General features: G+C 37.1%; 1 protein-coding gene across 1 annotated transcript in view; it reads right to left on the reverse strand.

Annotated features, from left to right (window-relative positions):
* LOC124792692 (structural maintenance of chromosomes protein 3) overlaps window positions 1–17846 on the reverse strand; it is a 205756-nt gene that overhangs the window by 7625 nt on the left and 180285 nt on the right. Inside the window, exons 24-25 of the mRNA XM_047257959.1 lie at window positions 7826–8008; window positions 564–704 (exon numbers count right to left, since the gene is read on the reverse strand). Coding sequence (XP_047113915.1) covers window positions 564–704; window positions 7826–8008 — 324 coding nt within the window. The remainder of the gene's footprint in view (window positions 1–563; window positions 705–7825; window positions 8009–17846) is intronic.

A 17846-nucleotide genomic window follows, 5' to 3' on the forward strand; every position in this document is an offset into this window, starting at 1 on the left:
ATGTGGTGCTACAGAAGAATGTTGAAGATTAGGTGGGTAGATCACGTAACTAATGAGGAGGTATTGAATAGGATTGGGGAGAAGAGAAGTTTGTGGCACAACTTGGCTAGAAGAAGGGATCGGTTGGTAGGACATGTGCTGAGGCATCAAGGGATCACAAATTTAGCATTGGAGGGCAGCGTGGAGGGTAAAAATCATAGAGGGAGACCAAGAGATGAATACACTAAGCAGATTCAGAAGGATGTATGTTGCAGTAGGTACTGGGAGATGAAGGAGCTTGCACAGGATAGATTAGCATGGAGAGCTGCATGAAACCAGTCTCAGGACTGAAGATCACAACAACAACAACAACAACAACAACAATTACACAGACCACTATTTCCATTGGAACTGAATGTCGATTCATTGCTGCTGCAGTCTACCAATACATTCTTTGCCTCATTTAATACCTTTGATTGTTCATTTACATTCTGGGATATACAGAACAAAGATGTATATGGCTTGCTAGGAAAAAGTACACCGACAACAATAAAATCACAAACAAATTTATCTTTGTTTTTTACCTTGTTGCGGAATTTAACTCCATAAAATTTATTTGCATGTACCAACAACTCTGGTCTGAATGTCGTGGTAATAAATTGTGCATCTTTGGACAGCTCGTGTATCATATTAGCAACAGCCATTCTGTGTTGTGAATCAAGAGCCTGGAATAAAAGCAAATAATCAGTATAGTGTATCATGTGTACCACATAAATGAATTTTGGACTATGCACAAAAGAGAGGAATATAATTTAAATTACAAATTAAATACTGTTAGTTCAAATGCTTAAAGATATTAACAAGAGGTCCATGAACTAACACATGTCATTAAATAACTAAGAACCCTCTTATACGAATATCTTGAAAATTGTCATATGATTCAAATTAGCTTCAGCCTTAAATGTCTTATATCATGTACAGCAATTATATTAACAAAAATGGCTCCTCTCACAGAACTTCAAACATGTTTTAATAATTAGTTTGAAGTTGAAAGCACTGTCAATTTTACCAATGTCGTCATGGTTTGGCAATGGTTAACACACAAAACTGCTTGGTCTTTGACCTCTTGACTCCTTGATGCAGCATGTGTCCCAAACCTGTAGAATCATAGCTATACAGATGGTAGTAAATTGTAATATAAACACTTACAGATAAGGAACAAATCATCAGAAATGAGTAGCTTACGCTATAACATTCATGCAGCTAGTCCAGTGGAGTTTACTACTTTTTACATTTCATGACTGGTTGTCAAAATGAGTGTGTTACTTGTTAAGTTAGCTATTGACATGCCTTTAATGTATAACACAACATAAAGTGGTGTACAGAAAGCTGAAAGAATATATAGAGAAAAATTTGACAACAGATATCTTCTTTACTGAAATGGACAGAAACAGTGCCATTCGAGCAATGGAGTGTTGTCAATGGGTCTTCACAATCAATTATTTACATGCTACTTCAGGCCTACACTGATGTACCAAAACATTACGATTCCTGCCCACTGCAAGCCTGAATGCCGCCTGCTGGTGCTGCAGGCATGTGACTCAATAAGGAAAGCACACAAGCAGAGCAGAAACGAATGGGAATTGTTCTATCAATGATAAGGGCTATAAATGGATAAATCCACTGATGTAAGTGACTCCAACAAAGGGCAGAATTGTTATGGCCTAGTGCCTGGGATCTAGCACCTGTAATACCACAACCCCTTTTGGGATCCTGTATCCTATTCCAGTCTCATCCCCACTCTCCCAAAGAGGGCATATAATGTGTAATATTAGTAGTTTACACCAATTTAAACTGCTGCTTTGACTTTGTCTTTTCTGGTTATCCAGGGTGTACATGCAGACAAGGGAAAAAAATTTCCTGGATTTCTTCTGGATTTTCCGGTTAAAAATACATTTTCTCCTGGGTGAAAACATACCTATTCTCTGTTAACTGACAGTATATTTTGTCGCAGAACTGTCTAATTTATCATTCTTTTGAATGGTTATGGTTTTATATATGGGTGTAGAATTTCCCGGTGCTTTAGAAAACAAAACTCAGGGAAAAAGACACGTTTTGGAAAGATATTTGATGTATAGCAACATGTACACTGCATATTTTCATATTAGGAAAGTATAAATTCGAATACCACCAAACACTGCATATTACTTTCTGAAGCACTGAAATCGAGATTGCGACGCTCTTTTGTAAGCCAGTCATAGTTCATGTCACGTGATCTTGCCAGCTGGTGACAGCGGATATTCAGAGCTTACGACACGAATGTAGTCAGCCAATAGCAACATCACTGTTAAGTAGTGCGAACACACAAACAGGAAAAGTTAATGGTTTAAATTAATGTACATAGAGTTGCTACAAGAAAAGGAGAGCTTTCACATATAATATTTGGGGGAGGTACTACTCCACTGCGCATGATCCCACCCGTAACTGTTGAAATGAATCTAATGTAAACAGTTGCGATGTCAGGCTCATCGGAGCAATTTCTTGTTACAAAGCATTGCATAGTCCTATAGCCTTGACTCATTTTGCTGTTGGCAGACGCTTGTATGAGCACTGTTTTTTTTTTTGTTGCATATGACACATTTCCTTTGCAATTTAAGCTTTATTTTCATTTTTTCTCTCGTTCATGTTTTATTGATGCAATATTATTCTGCAGTCATATCCTTTGTTAGAGTATTGGTTCTTACCAGTCAATATTACAAAAATTAAACTGAAAACAAAAACAATGAAAAATTCTCAGAAATCTGAAAAATTCCCAGTTTTTTCCTGGTTTTCTCCCGGACGAAAAAATTCCCAGGTTTTTCCTGGTTCGTATACACCCTGTTATCTGGACTTGAGTACATCAAAGATTTTTTTATGCAGCAAGTTAGTAATTTACATTAATTTAAGCTATTGTTTTGACATTACTAATGTACCATCACAATTTGCACACAATACAAACTACAGGCACATGGTAGGAATAAAATTGCTGTTATAATTATGGAGTAATTAACGATTGAAGTTTTGATAATTCTAGTCATTGAGAGACAACTATTTTTATGTTTTGTTAAATCAGAAATTAATAGTTTCCCAAATAGAAATATGACAATATTATTTTTCAGTCATGATCAATCATGGTCATGTTCTAGTTAGTGTTAGTTAATAGAACTGTAATTAAGGGATACAGAAAATGTAAAATTTTACTCATACAAAATTTAATTAAATGAATCTAGGCCTTTCATTCAATAAAACTAATCACTCTGTAAATGACAGGACAATTCTCTTTTTAGTCAATAAAATAATATATGCACATTAATGAAATACATTGCTGCAATGATAAAATATGTAATTTATAGTCTTAATTGAAACAGATCCTTTTCTATCTTATTATGAAATTATTCAATGTTATTCTGTGTAATTTTCTATGTAATTTGGGAAGATGTATGTAAAAACTTTAATTGTTAAATGTGCAAATTCAGTATGTAAAAATAACAGTAATTGTGTAAAATCATAAAAATAGAGGTGATTTGTGCGTTACCATAGGTCAGTCTTGGACTGAATTTTGTTTCAACAGCATGTAGTCAGACGTTGTACATTCACCCCCGAACAACTAGCGTGCGAAATAAAATTCTCTGTGAAGAAGAAGTACTGAAACTTATTTCTACCATTAAATGAATACCGTGTGAAGATGCAGTAACATCAAGATGAACCTACAGCAGCATCCCGGATTACAAACGATACATTTTATTTTATTGGTGGAGAATATCTGTAATAAGATGTGGTTTATTAATCTTTATTCTTCTTGTGTTAGGCAACAATACACATCCCAAACTTCACCTACAATTTTTTTGTTTTTTTTGCCACGTTATATAACACACCTCAGAATCAATTATGCTTGTCGACTATTCATGTCCTACTGTCGTGAGCATCTATGGAAAATGGTTGAAGGATGGTGAAACTGTGACTAGATTGCGAAGTATTGGACATCCACAGCTCATCACAGATGGTTGAGATCGGACACTTACTTGCTATCTAAAGCAGAATAGGCAAAGATCTGTGGCATATCATTTTGGAGCACAACATTCAGTGTATACTGTTGAACACTGGACTCTGCAGCAAATGATCCTTACATATTACCAAACTGATTGAATGACATAGTCAATTATGATTGCTGTGGGCATGGTATCATCAAGACTGGAACATAGATAAATGGGAATACATCATCTGTATCGATGAACCATGTTTCTTGTTACACAAGGTTGATGGTTGTGAACCAACATGCCATTGTCCTTGCATGTGGCTGCCTGAACATGCACTGTGCGACATTTGCGTAGACTTCCATGGGATCTATCGTAGTAATTTAAGGCGTCTTGACAGCTGTGGACTATCTGAACATTATTGCAGACCACCTGCATTCCTTCACGTTTATTGTATTCCCAAATAGTGATGACACTTTGCTGTAACATAACTGGCAGCGTCACAGTTATCTGACGAGCATAATAGTGGACTCATACTGATGTATTGGCAACTACATTTACCTGATCTGAATGTGGAACACATCTGGGATGCCATTGGGTGCCAAGTCTATAACCAAAAACCACTAGCCTTTACTTTATGGGTACTCTGAGACCCCTGCATAGACATCCGATGCCATATAACCTCCACAAACGTATCAAGGACTTGGTGGACGCGTGCCATACAGAACTGCTGTACTGTGTTACAAAGGTGTCCACAAGACCCAAAAAGCAAAAGATACGAGTGTTCCTTGATCAGATGGTGTTTCAGAAGTTCTGCACTGTCACCTAATGAACAAAATACGAGTGTGGGGAGTATCAGACTAGTCCCCCCCCACCAGACTATATTGAAGAGTTTATAGTAAATACAAAAATACAATCTCTGACAATAAAGTTCGGTGAATGGTACTGTAACATTAACGTAGATGAACTATGAACTACAGTTACCTTACTGGCCTTCGAAATGGTTATCTCCCACAACTATGCACCGGTGAGCTCTGCTATATATGTCCTGGTAACTTTGCACAAAGTTTTCCTTTGGGATGGTGTTCAAAAGCCACATCACATTTCGTTTGATGTCAGGAATATCGTTAAATCCCTTTCCTTTCAAAGCGAGTTTGAGTCGAGGGAATAGGAAGAAGTCCTGAGGATTGTGAGCTGGTGAGTATGGTGGATGTTCAAGTTGCACCACGCCATTTTTTGCCAGGAACTGTTTGACGATATTGGCTGTGTGCGGGCGAGCATTGTAGTGAACAAAAAACCAGGAACCTTGTTGTGCATACTAGGGTCGTACTGTGCGTAGACACTGCATGAAACGGGTCAAAATTTCAACGTATCATGTAGCGTTCAATGTCGTTCCCTCAGGGTAGAAATTACCTGTGGATAATGCCTTGAATATCGAAAAAGATGATGAGCATCATTTTGAAGTGTGATTTTCTGGCTCTGACCTTTTTCCAATGAGGCAGTGTTGGAGAATGCCATACCATGCTTTGCCGTTACATTTCAGGGTTGTACCGGAGACACCAGGTTTCATCCTCAGTGACAATACGGTTCAAGGAATTGGGTTTCGCATCCACCATTTTGACAAAATCCTGTGAAGCCTCTAAATTTGCCTGCTCCTGCTCATCAGTCAAGTGATGTGGCACAAGATGACAATATGTTTCCCTCTTCCCTAACTCCTGGGCAAGGATATGTCGCATGCATTCATGGTTCACCTGCAGTTCATCTGCTATCATGTGCACAGTTAACCCGAGAGTCGTTAGAGATTAATGTCCTCACTTTTTCAATGTTTTCTTCACTGACAGCAGTCGGCGGTTGTCCGCTACAGGGATTGTCAGAACCACTTCCCCGGCCTCCTCAAAAATGTGCGAACCACTCGTACGCACACTTCATGGACAGTGCTTGATCCCCATAAACGCATACCAGTATTGCATGTATTTCTTTCAGTGTCTTGTCAAGCTTAAAACAAAACTTTAAATTCATCCTTTGCTCGTTCATTGTACTGTTCTCAGTTTAGAAACAACGCACTAAACAAGCACTTCGGCCAAAAGGTCTAACACGGGACACACACGGTGCCCAACTGAACTATGTTGGGGGCAGGTTGTCAACACCAGCCACAGGTGCAACACGGGACACACACGGTGCCCAACTGAACTATGTTGGGGGCAGGTTGTCAACACCAGCCACAGGTGCAGTGTTGTGAGTTTTCAGTGTTGCCAGATCGACTTGTCAGAGTTGTAGATCATAGCAAGTCATTCTTAAAGGACAGAAATCCTTAGATGCAAAAGTAGATTCGAGCATACCTCTAGAGAGTGTTATTGCACCAGTATCGTTTACAATACGTAATAATGGCCTAATGGATAACTGTTCGCAGATGCTGCTATTGCATGCAGTGAAGCCACAATGCCAGAATATTAGTTTCATTAATCACAAAACAAAGTGAACATGACTGTTGTCTGTTGATATTAAAGGTTATGTGGGCCTTTCATCTTCTATAAAGACACATGCAGTGTCCTACATATGTTTGCTCAAGGAGTTATGTTTCTGCAGACTTTCTCCAAAGCCCACAAAAAATTTTTACTATTGCATAGCTCTCAAAGCAGTTTGTCAGAGCTGATGAGCAGTTTGCACCTGCTCAGTTCAGAGGCTGTCATTTGAGTAATAACATATGAAACCGAATGTGGCCAATGGCACTCAGTGAAAAAGCATATTTGATCTTGTTTTGAACACTCCCTTTGCTAGTTCTCACTCAGTACACATCCAGCAGTGGTAGCACGTGGTCTGTGTCTCTGCTACTTTGCTTTCTATTACGTGTTAAACTGTGTCCTGCGATAGAAAATTACGTCAACTGTGAGGTGTGTTCTGCAATTAGGTTTTTGCTGACAAAAACCTGCAAACCAACTGAAATTTATCGCAACCTTTTTAATGTTCATGGAAAGGAATAATGGTTGAAAGCGCGTGGCGTAATGGTGCACTGATTTTAAAAATGGCCATACCAATGTTCGCGGTGATGACTGCAGTGGTAGGCATAGCCTTGTGACTGACGAACTGGTGATGTCTCTAAGGGAGTGAATCTTGTTGATTTCCTTAAAGGTGGCGTAACAGTTAACACAGAGAGGTATTGTCAAACACTGTCGAAATTAAGGCACTCAATACAAAACAAGTGTTGGGGAAACTTATTGCAAAAGTTTTGTTTTTTCGCAACAACGCACGTTCATTCATGGCCAATCGTACCCAAGAGACCCTAAAGGGGTTTTGGATGGGAGGTGTTTGATCATTCACCATGCAACGCAGATTTGATGCCGAGCGACTACCAACTTTTCACAGGAATGGAGACATGGTTCGCTACCATATGCTTTGATACTGATACCAAATTGCATGCTGGCATAAACCAATGGTCACAATTGCAGGTGGCAGGTTTCTACAGAGACAGTATAGAAAAACTTGTGCCACAGTGTGATAAGTGCCTCAATTTGAATAGAGATCACGTAGAAAAATAGCTTAAGAACATATCTCTAAAACGTATATAATAAAACTAGATTTTTTCCACATATTGTTAATTTTTTTAATTTCAAAATGTCTGTTACTTTCAGGATAGCCCTCATATTACAGTACTCTTTTATACCAGATCATTTTGGCAGTTCAGCTGCTTCTGAAACTGAAAGTGGGTTTCGCAGATGAAGTGCCAATAACAACTGAAGGTCTTACATATGTGTCTACTTAGAGATGCCATCTGCATTTAACTATTTGAGCCCTCTAACAAAGGAATAGTATTTTCAAGTACTGTTATGACTCACCTGATCAATTTCATCAAACAAGTAGAATGGTGCAGGGTCACATTTCTGAATTGCAAAGATAAGACCAAGGGCAACTAGTGACTTCTGACCACCGGAGAGTTGATTCATTTCACGCATTTCAGCATGACGACCTGTGAAGGACACTCTGATGCCCACTCCAGTAAATTTGTCTGATTCCCCTTCCTAAAAACACAAAGAAAAAAAAATGAGAAAGCTATGCACGAACTTAGAGACAATAAATTATATAAATAGAATGAATAATTAAACTGATTTGAAAATGTTTTGCCTATCAACAAATGAAATTATTCATGTGGGTTCAAAGAAACTGTGAGTAAAGTAAAACATAAAAATTTAGGTCTGGTAAATATGTAACTGATAGAAAGTTGTCCGTTAAGAGTTATGAGGACAATACATAGTTAAGACCAAAATTAAGAAACACTGTAAGCTGCAAATGAGGAGGTAAACATAAAGATATGTCCAGGCAAAAGATAAGTCAGTAGATAAAACAGATTAAGAAAATGAGAAGAAGCAGGAAACGAAGATTGCTGGAGTAAAAAATTAAACAGCTTATAGAGATTCATAAAATTATACATTGCTGGAGTAAAAAATTAAACAGCTTATAGAGATTCATAAAATTATACAATCATATTGCAGTTTTGCAGACTTAAACTAAAACACACTTTATTTCTGGGCAACAGTTACAGAAAGTGTTCTGGTAGTATTTTTATAGTCATCCTCTAAGTATACAGCAACGACACATCACACATTCATATGAATATTATTATGCCTACCTAACCTCCTGAAAACCTACTGATTTTAATTAGTGTTCTCGGGAGCTTGTCAAGCCATCTCTAAGTGAAACAATATATCTCTTTCCCTCCACATACACCTTTTTGGTATAGTCAGCTCTATCCATGTATTTCTACATGGCAGTTGGTAAGTAAACCTTCCTTTGCTTTCTCATGACACTGTTAATATTAATTTAAAGCTTCAATTTAGAATCATATTAAACAACTAGACCCAACAATTTCAGTTCTATTAAAATGGAATCTCACCTTCAAAGGTAATCTTAAGTGTGTGCATGTGTCCTAATGCTCAAGTCAATAATTAATCCACATAATTTTCCCCCGTTCTCTACTTACTTATCTTTTATGAGGATAGACTGATAATTTTACTACATTTCTATGAAATGGTTAATTTTTTTTAAATGGATAGCTATTAACAAGTTTTACTGACACTTACAATATTACAAAAAGGAAAGTTGCTACTCACCATATAGCGGAGATGCTGACTCACAGATAGGCACAACAAAAAGACCGTCACAAATAAGCTTTGGGTCACTGAAAATAGATAACACACGCACACATGCATGCCCGCACGACCCCCCCCACCCCCACACAACACACGCGTGCGTGCATGCGCACACACAAACGCAACTCACACACACTTGTGTTCGCACGTGCGTATCTCATCTAATTTTGAGAAGAGCCTCATTTGCCGACAGCTTATTTGTGACAGTCTTTTTGTTGTGCCTATATGCAATTCAGTAACTCCGCTATACGGTGAGTAGCAAACTTTCCTTTCCATAGTGTTGTTGCATTCCATCCAGAGTTTACATTGTTTGATTTGACATTTAAACTTTCAAGCTGTTTATTAGCAATTACCCTAACTCAGCAGTGGCACAAATTTTGCAGAAATGAATTAAGACAGATATCATGGTGTGATGAAGTACTTTTACTTTTTAAAATACAAGGTGATGTATAAGCACTTAAAATTGGGCACAATTTGGATGCCTAGTTAAGATTTGTTCCGAATAATTTATTAAGTAAAAAAATGGTATTTACAAAGAGGCCAATTACATTAGGATACATAATACTGTTGAGATGACAGGTATACGATATTATGATGAAGAAGCTGAGTACACAATAATTACTGAGTTTATTGACTGCAGAGAAAACATGCTACAAGAAGAATGTTCTATATCTTATTAACTAAATTTGCACTTTGAACTGAAGGACATTTGCGATCATTATGGCTGCAGATGGAACCTATTTCCACACTTACATCCCACAGACAAAACCCATAGTGATTTCACAAAGTGAAAATACAATGAATGAAGTGATAACAGTTTTGTCACTTGAAAGGGCAATGGCAACTCTTTCTTTGGACTAACTAGGTATGATCAAAAAGGAAGGAGAATTACAGTTTCATGCACTACTGACAATAATATCATTAGAGAGGGGCTACAAGCTCAGAAGAGGAAAAGTGGGAAAGGAAATAGACAGTGTCCTTCTTCAAAGGCAATCTCAGTACACACTTTCAACAGTTTAAAGGAAGCAGAGAAAATCTAAACCAGAACGGGTGCACTGGCATTTGAATCCCAGTTCTTCTGAATACTAATCCAGTGTCTCAGCCATTCTACCATCCCTCTCAGTCATCAAACTATTTCAAAAAGGTTTAAACAGTCACCAGCCCACATTACTATCATTTTTGTACCTTATTTATGATGAACCAAGCAATCAAGAATAACCAGCGGAAAGGTAGTCCAGCACAAATGCCAGCATATTGTTCTTGTAGCTCAAATGTTTCCATTTATTGACACTTACTGTTAAATTACTTTTTGCTTTCTACCCACGAGCTTTAATTATGATACAGATAGGATACAACGAAGTGCACAGCAACAGTCAATAAATATTACAAAACAAACAAGACTGCAACTATCCTATTATCAAATCTTACTCCCAAGATCATGATAGATTGTCACACTGGAGGGATCTTAGAAGACTATGAACTCCAATGAGATAAAGGATGTCTCTTTTTTCCTAGAATTAACACCATAGGAACAATACTGAGAATACATACTTGCAGTATGTGGGGTGAGAGGTTCGAAGTTATACAGCTGTGGCATTTGGAGTGAGTACTTAAGAGTAAACAGAAAATTTTTTTCTATGCAAACAAAACATACATTCATGCATTCAGTCATCATGTTCCGTACAGCCAATTGAAAAGGAGAATCGTCAGATCTTTTTACAAGTCAAGGCATGCTTTAATAAAACAGAAGTAAATCATTGAAACTTAAATATATACATTATATTAACAATATCTATTCACTATATTAATCATTATCCTGCTTACTACAATTTGTGCTTAAGTCAGCTCAAATGAACCTTGTAGATTAGAACCAAAGCTGCTACTTCTTAAGTTATATTGAATAGGTGCTTTTCATATCAGATTGGTTACTTCTTTGTAGCATCTTTGGTTGACGAGTTGAGCACATTTGCACCTCTTGTAAAGGTAAGTGTCTAATTGAGTAATAACAATTAATTAAGGCAATATTGCATCATAATTAAGTAAATCAATACCCACTGTAAGCTATCAATTAAAGGGTTAAAATTGTTTTGCATATTTTCTGAAAAACGAAAACATTTCATAGGCACAAATTTTGGACCAGGATTTGTTTACGTTGTGATATACTGTAAGTTACGTAATTATTTAAATAAAGTGAAGTTTGCATTGTTATACACTATGCTACCCGTTTGATTCTCTAGTAAGCAGCCAAAGTGAAAAGTTCCAAAATAAATGAAAATTTTATAGTGTGCTTTTTGTTTCATCACATAAACAATACAGGTTATATCATTTTTGTTTCTCCAGAAGTTTTGAATTAGTACTCAAGCTTTAGGCCTAAACATTCTAAGAAATGCAATATATTAACTGAGCAGTCTATGAAGTTATTCTTGTTTTAAATCAGACTAAAGCTAAAATTTGTTTACCATGTGTGACAAGTGTACGACTTGCCGTAGGATTGTTAGTTTCGGGGTGTGGTGTGAGGGTTGTTGCAGTTCCTTCCATGTGTGTGACTGTAGAGGCGTGGGAATTGGGGAAATAAACAAGGCTCATTGGTTGTGTAGGATTTGCTGTAGAGATAGGAAGATAGTGGAACAGGAGGAGAGGATTGCTGCCCTTCAGGCAGAACTAGATAAAGCGAAACAAGATCTGGAAAGGTTTAGGGGGGAGAAGAGAAAAAGAGAGGTGGGAAGTGACAACAGGTTATAGAAGAAATAGAAGTACGATGTTCTCAGACAGTGTGGTTTTGAATGTTGAAAACAGGTTCGATCTGTTTTCGCAGTTGGAAACTGATGAGCCACAAATAGTTGTAGGAGTAGACAGGACACAACAAACTTTCAAAAAGTGTTTCAAAAGTAAGAAGCTAGAAAAATTTTTGAAGGAGAAGAAAGTTTTGTTGTTAGGTAGTTCACATGGTAGAGGTGTTGGCCAACTGTTGCAGGACAAACTATGGTCAGGTTACCAGGTCACAAGTTTTTTTAAACCTAGTGCAAGTCTGGGTCAGGTGATAGAGGATGTAGGTTCACTTTGCAAAGACTTCACAAAGGAAGACACTGTGGTAATAGTGGATGGGGCGGGCAACAGCATAGATAGAAACCCTAATTATTCAATTGAGAGAGTCATGGTAAAGATAGCTTCAGCAACGAGACATACTAGTGTTGGGCTTGCGTCTGTTCTGAGGTGCCATGACCGGCCTCAATTAAACTCTTCTGTTAGGAGAGTAAATTTAGAGGTGGAAATGCTGCTTGGATCAGATATGGGGTCTCATATCAGTGTGGTTCCTGTTGACTCTAGCAGCATGTGGCACTATACTAGGCATGGCCTTCACCTCAACAGGAAAGGGAAGGGAAAACAGTCTGGGCAATAGCAAATAACTTAAGGGGGACACTGTCACAAGTGGTAAAGTACCAGGGGTCACGTATGACAGATCAGCAGTTTTTTTAGGGTAGGGAGGGCAGAAACAAAAGATGTTCAGAGACATGCTGAAAATGACCTTCACATTGATAAAACAGGTAGACAGAAAGCACATTTTAATGTACACAATTCATGCAAGCAGCCTCTGATTGAAACTAGATATACTCAAAAATTGGCAGGAAAATTAGGTTCAGCCAGTTGTAAATCCAGCCAGTGCACAAAATCAGTTATCGTTATTGCATCAGAATATCCCAGGACTAAGGGGTAAACTTCATGAGTTGCTTATTTCTGCTGAAGAATTAGAGTTGAGCAAACCAGTTGATATAATCTGCCTCTCTGAACATCATGTGACCACTGGTATAGCTATGTTAAATGTTACAGGATTCAAGTCAGCTTCTTACTTCTGTAGAAATAATATGGAGAATAGAGTTGCCATATTTGTCAGAAACTGTCCTGATTTCAAGAATATTGATATTAATAAATTTTGCTCAGAGCAGCATTCAGAAGCTGTAGTAGAAGTAGTTATAAGTCGTTTATAATAGTAGGTATACACAGATCACCTTCAGGAAATTTTAAGCTCTTCATAAAAAATGTGAAAGCTCTGGTATCCCTTCTCATGGTAAAGAACAAGGAAACATTGGTTGCTGGTGATTTTAATGTGGATTTATTGAAAAGCTCTGTCAATGAACAATTATTGCAGTCAGTAATTCAATTTAGTTCCTACTGTGAACTTTGCTACTAGGATACGTAAATGCTCTGAGACTGCTATTGATAATATCTTTGTAGACAAATCTATGGAAAAAAAGTCATATCACAAAACCAATAGTAAATGGGCTATCTGATCATGACATCCAGCATTTTGTGTTAAATGTTGAAACTTGTCAGGATAAAAAAAATCTATTAAATATGAGTACAGGAGGGTAACAAGTAAGTAAAAAATGGAAAAATTCAAAAAATTGAGAAATTCAGGAAATTGCTCACAGAGCAATACTTCTGACTCAAATGGAAAATATAAAGCATTCATTAATAAAGTTACCTCCATTTTCCAAAACTGTTTTCCCCTAAGGGTGACTCAAATCACACAGAAGTCAAAAAATGAACCGTGGATTACACAAGGAATAAAGACATCATGTGGGACAAAAAGGAAACTGTATTTACTATCTAGGAACAGCTCTGATGTTGGAATTGTAATGCATTACAAAGAATACAGCAACATATTGAAGCAAGTAATCCAGAAATCGAAGTAGCTTTATTATGAGAAAAAGATAATTACATCAGGCAACAAAGTAAAAACTGTATGGGATATAGTGAAGATAGAGACAGGTGGGGCCAAAAAGGAAGAGGAACAGATGGCTATAAAAATAAATGAGACTTTGGTAACAAGTACACGCAGTGTTGCAAACCTCTTAAACAAGTACTTAATTTCTGTTACTGTCAGCTTAGGGTTATCAGGTTCGGTGAACAGTGCAATGGAGTATCTGAGGCCAGTCTATCAAAATAACTTCAGTAAAATGGAAATGACACTCATGTTTCCCACATAAGTAACATCCATCATAAAATCCTTAAAATCTAAGTATTCCAGTGGGTATGATAACATATCAATGAAGTTAATCAAAGAGTGCTCATGCAAGTTGAGTTCTATCTTAAGAACTTTGTGTAATCAATCTCTTATCAGCAGAACATTTCCAGAACGGCTAAAATAAGCTGAAGTTACGCCTCTTTACAAGAAGGGGGATAAAGAGATACCATCACACTATCAACCAATTTCACTTTTGCCGGCTTTCCCAAAAATATTTGAAAAGGTTGTGTTCAAGCATCTCCTTAAGCATCTGACTGCAAATAATATATTGTCCAAGTCACAGTTTGGATTTCTTAAGGGTTCTGATACAGAGAAAGCTATTTACACTTACAGTGAGAATAAGCCTAATTCATTAGATAATACATTAAATGCTACTGACATTTTCTGTGACCTGTCAAAAGCCTTTGACTATGTGAACCACAGCATTCTCTTAAGTAAATTAGAATATTATGGTGTCACTGGCAATGCTATGAAATGGTTTGAGTCTTATCTATCTAACAGGAAACAAAAAGTGTCGTTGTGAAATACCTTTGCAGTAAGCAGTCAGTCTTCATCTGACTGGGAATTAATTACACGTGGTGTTCCTCAAGGTTCCAAGTAGCAAGTCAAGTACAGATTTATAAATAGCTGCTAATCAAATTTTCACTGACATTAATAAAAGGTTTAAAGCTAATTCACTATCGTTAAACTTTGAGAAGACACACTATATGCAGTTCAGAACCTGTAAGAGATTTCCTTCCAGCAGCGAGTGTAACATATGAAGACGTGCAGATCGAAGAGGTTGACAGTGTTAAATTTCTGGGATTACAACTTGGTAATAAATTTAGTTGGGAAGGGCATACCACAGAACTGCTTAAGTGCCTAAACAAGTCTGTATTTGCAGTAAGAATGATGTCAGACTTAGTAGATATAAATATTAAAAAACTTGCATACTTTGCTTACGTTCATTCTATTATGGCATATGGGATCATATTCTGGGGCAACTCATCAAACCGAGCAAAAGTTTCTAGAGTGCAGAAGCGCGTGGTAAGAATCATTTGCAGTGTAAATTCAAGATCATCATGTAGAAACCTGTTCAAGGAACTTTGTATTCTAACTACTGCTTCTCAGTATATTTATTCCTTAATGAAATTTGTTGCAAGTAATACATCTGTATTTCCAACCAATAGCTAAATACATAGTATCAATATTAGGGATAAGAACAATCTACATAAAGACATAAAATCACTTACCTTCATCCAAAAAGGGGTCCAATATTCAGGAACACACATTTTCAATAAATTGCCAGCAATAATTAAAAACTTGGTTCCAGATAAAGCACAGTTTAAACAGAGTTTGAAAGACTTTTTGATAAGCAACTCCTTCTACTATATACAGGGTGTTACAAAAAGGTACAGCCAAACTGTCAGGAAACATTCCTCACACACAAAGAAAGAAAATATGTTATGTGGACATGTGTCCGGAAACACTTACTTTCCATGTTAGAGCTCATTTTATTACTTCTCTTCAAATCACATTACTCATGGAATGGAAACACACAGCAACAGAACGTATCAGCGTGACTTCAAACACTTTGTTACAGGAAATGTTCAAAATGTCCTCCGTTAGCGAGGATACATGCATCCAACCTCCGTCGCATGGAATCCCTGATGGGCTGATGCAGCCCTGGAGAATGGCGTATTGTATCACAGCCGTCCACAATACGAGCACGAAGAGTCGCTACATTTGGTACTGGGGTTGCACAGACAAGAGCTTTCAAATGCCCCCATAAATGAAAGTCAAGAGGGTTGAGGTCAGGAGAGCGTGGAGGCCATGGAATTGGTCCGCCTCCCCCAATCCATTGGTCACCGAATCTGTTGTTGAGAAGCATACGAACACTTCGACTGAAATGTGCAGGAGCTCCATCATGTATGAACCACATGTTGTGTCATACTTGTAAAGGCACATGTTCTAGCAGCACAGGTAGAGTATCCCGTATGAAATCATAATAACATGCTCCATTGAGCAAAGGTGGAAGAACAAACTAAAATGAGCTCTAACATGGAAATTAAGCATTTCCGGACACATTTCCACATAACATCTTTTCTTTATTTGTGTGTGAGGAATGTTTCCTGAAAGTTTGGCCGTACCTTTTTGTAACACCCTGTATATGAATATATTAACAGAGTGTTAAGCCAGCTTCAGTAAAAATATCTGTTAGATTTCAGTTTTGACAGCACTTGGTCACAACAGTCAAGATTAGGTATGTTGTGTATGATAAATTTATTAATAGTGCATACGTGTTTCATTCTGACGTGTTAATTCTGCAAATATCAGCTGTTCCAGTTTACCGCATTGTATTGGCCTATTTTGACAATCTCTTGACGAATGATCTGGGTATTAAAATGTTCCACATCCACGAGATGCATCTCATTCTTTCGATCTATGGAACGAAAACTGAATCGAATCTAATCTAATCTTGCAATTTAATTGATTAGAACGGCCAATCAGAAAATAGTTTACAACATCTGTAAACAAAGAGGCTTTTTTACAGTACCCTACTACTTGTCATGCAGCTCCGCACTGAACATTTCAACTTATGATGTACCTTTAGTATTTCTTGCTTTTATGTTTTTGTTTTCTTCAAAGGCACAGACAAAATGTGAAGCGGTAGCCCAGCATAGAGCCTGTGCCTACCATCATGTATTTCTGATTTTCAAATGTTAAAAAAGATAAATGTTTTTCCTGTTCCTCATTAAGAGAAAGGACTTGCTCTGTGTTAATGAACGAAGGTAGACACACATTATTTTACAGCGTAAACGGTGGTAGCTAGTTTGGTTATGCGAATAAGTAAAAAGTCTGTAGTTTTTATGCACGTAGAAGGAAGAATATAGTATTATTTCACCAGTGAAAAATTGTTTGAATCATCATCCCAAATAGTGTTGCAATATATAAAAACCCAAGAAGCTCACCTGCATACTTCGGAGTTACTACGAAGATCCGATTACAAAAGTAACGACAAACACGGTCAAGATTTTGTGGGTGTATACGGCAATTGGACATAGTATTATTAATTGGTAAGCATAACTCTACAACAAGAGAAAGACTATTTCGTTTATGTGGAATTAATATGAAAAGATTCTTTACCCGTTTAAAGGCATGGGTCAGCTTACTGAGCTTGTAAGACACGCCAAAAAATTAATGTCATTATTTCCATATATAAACTATTATTGTTTTTATATTATAATATAAACTTCCCATGTAGCCAACAGAAATCACTGACTCTAAATATTCACATAATTTGTAGAATGAGTGGTTAGTAAGGTACATTTTTAATCTTGTTTTCAACTGGTAAGTAATCTCAATTTCTCACTTTAGGTGTGGGCGTATTGAATACCTTTGCACCAAAACACACAACTCCACTGTAACCCTCAACAAAAATAATTTTTGTCTTGTACTTTGATTATGCAAATCACAATTCTGTTGAAATTGATTTTTGCTATGGAAATCAAAAGTAATTAAAGGGTAAACTTATTGGGAAGTGAGTGTAAGGCTTTTCAGATGCTTAAAGGGACTTGATACAATATGCTTGGAGCTTGCTTCTACTGAATAAATGCTTTCTTCACTTTTAAGTGTATTACCCCAGAAAATAATTCCATAAGACAACATGGAGCAGAAATATGCAAAATAGAAAATAATTCCATT

This window comes from Schistocerca piceifrons, chromosome 1 (assembly GCF_021461385.2).
Source record: "Schistocerca piceifrons isolate TAMUIC-IGC-003096 chromosome 1, iqSchPice1.1, whole genome shotgun sequence".
NCBI classification, from domain to species: domain Eukaryota; kingdom Metazoa; phylum Arthropoda; class Insecta; order Orthoptera; family Acrididae; genus Schistocerca; species Schistocerca piceifrons.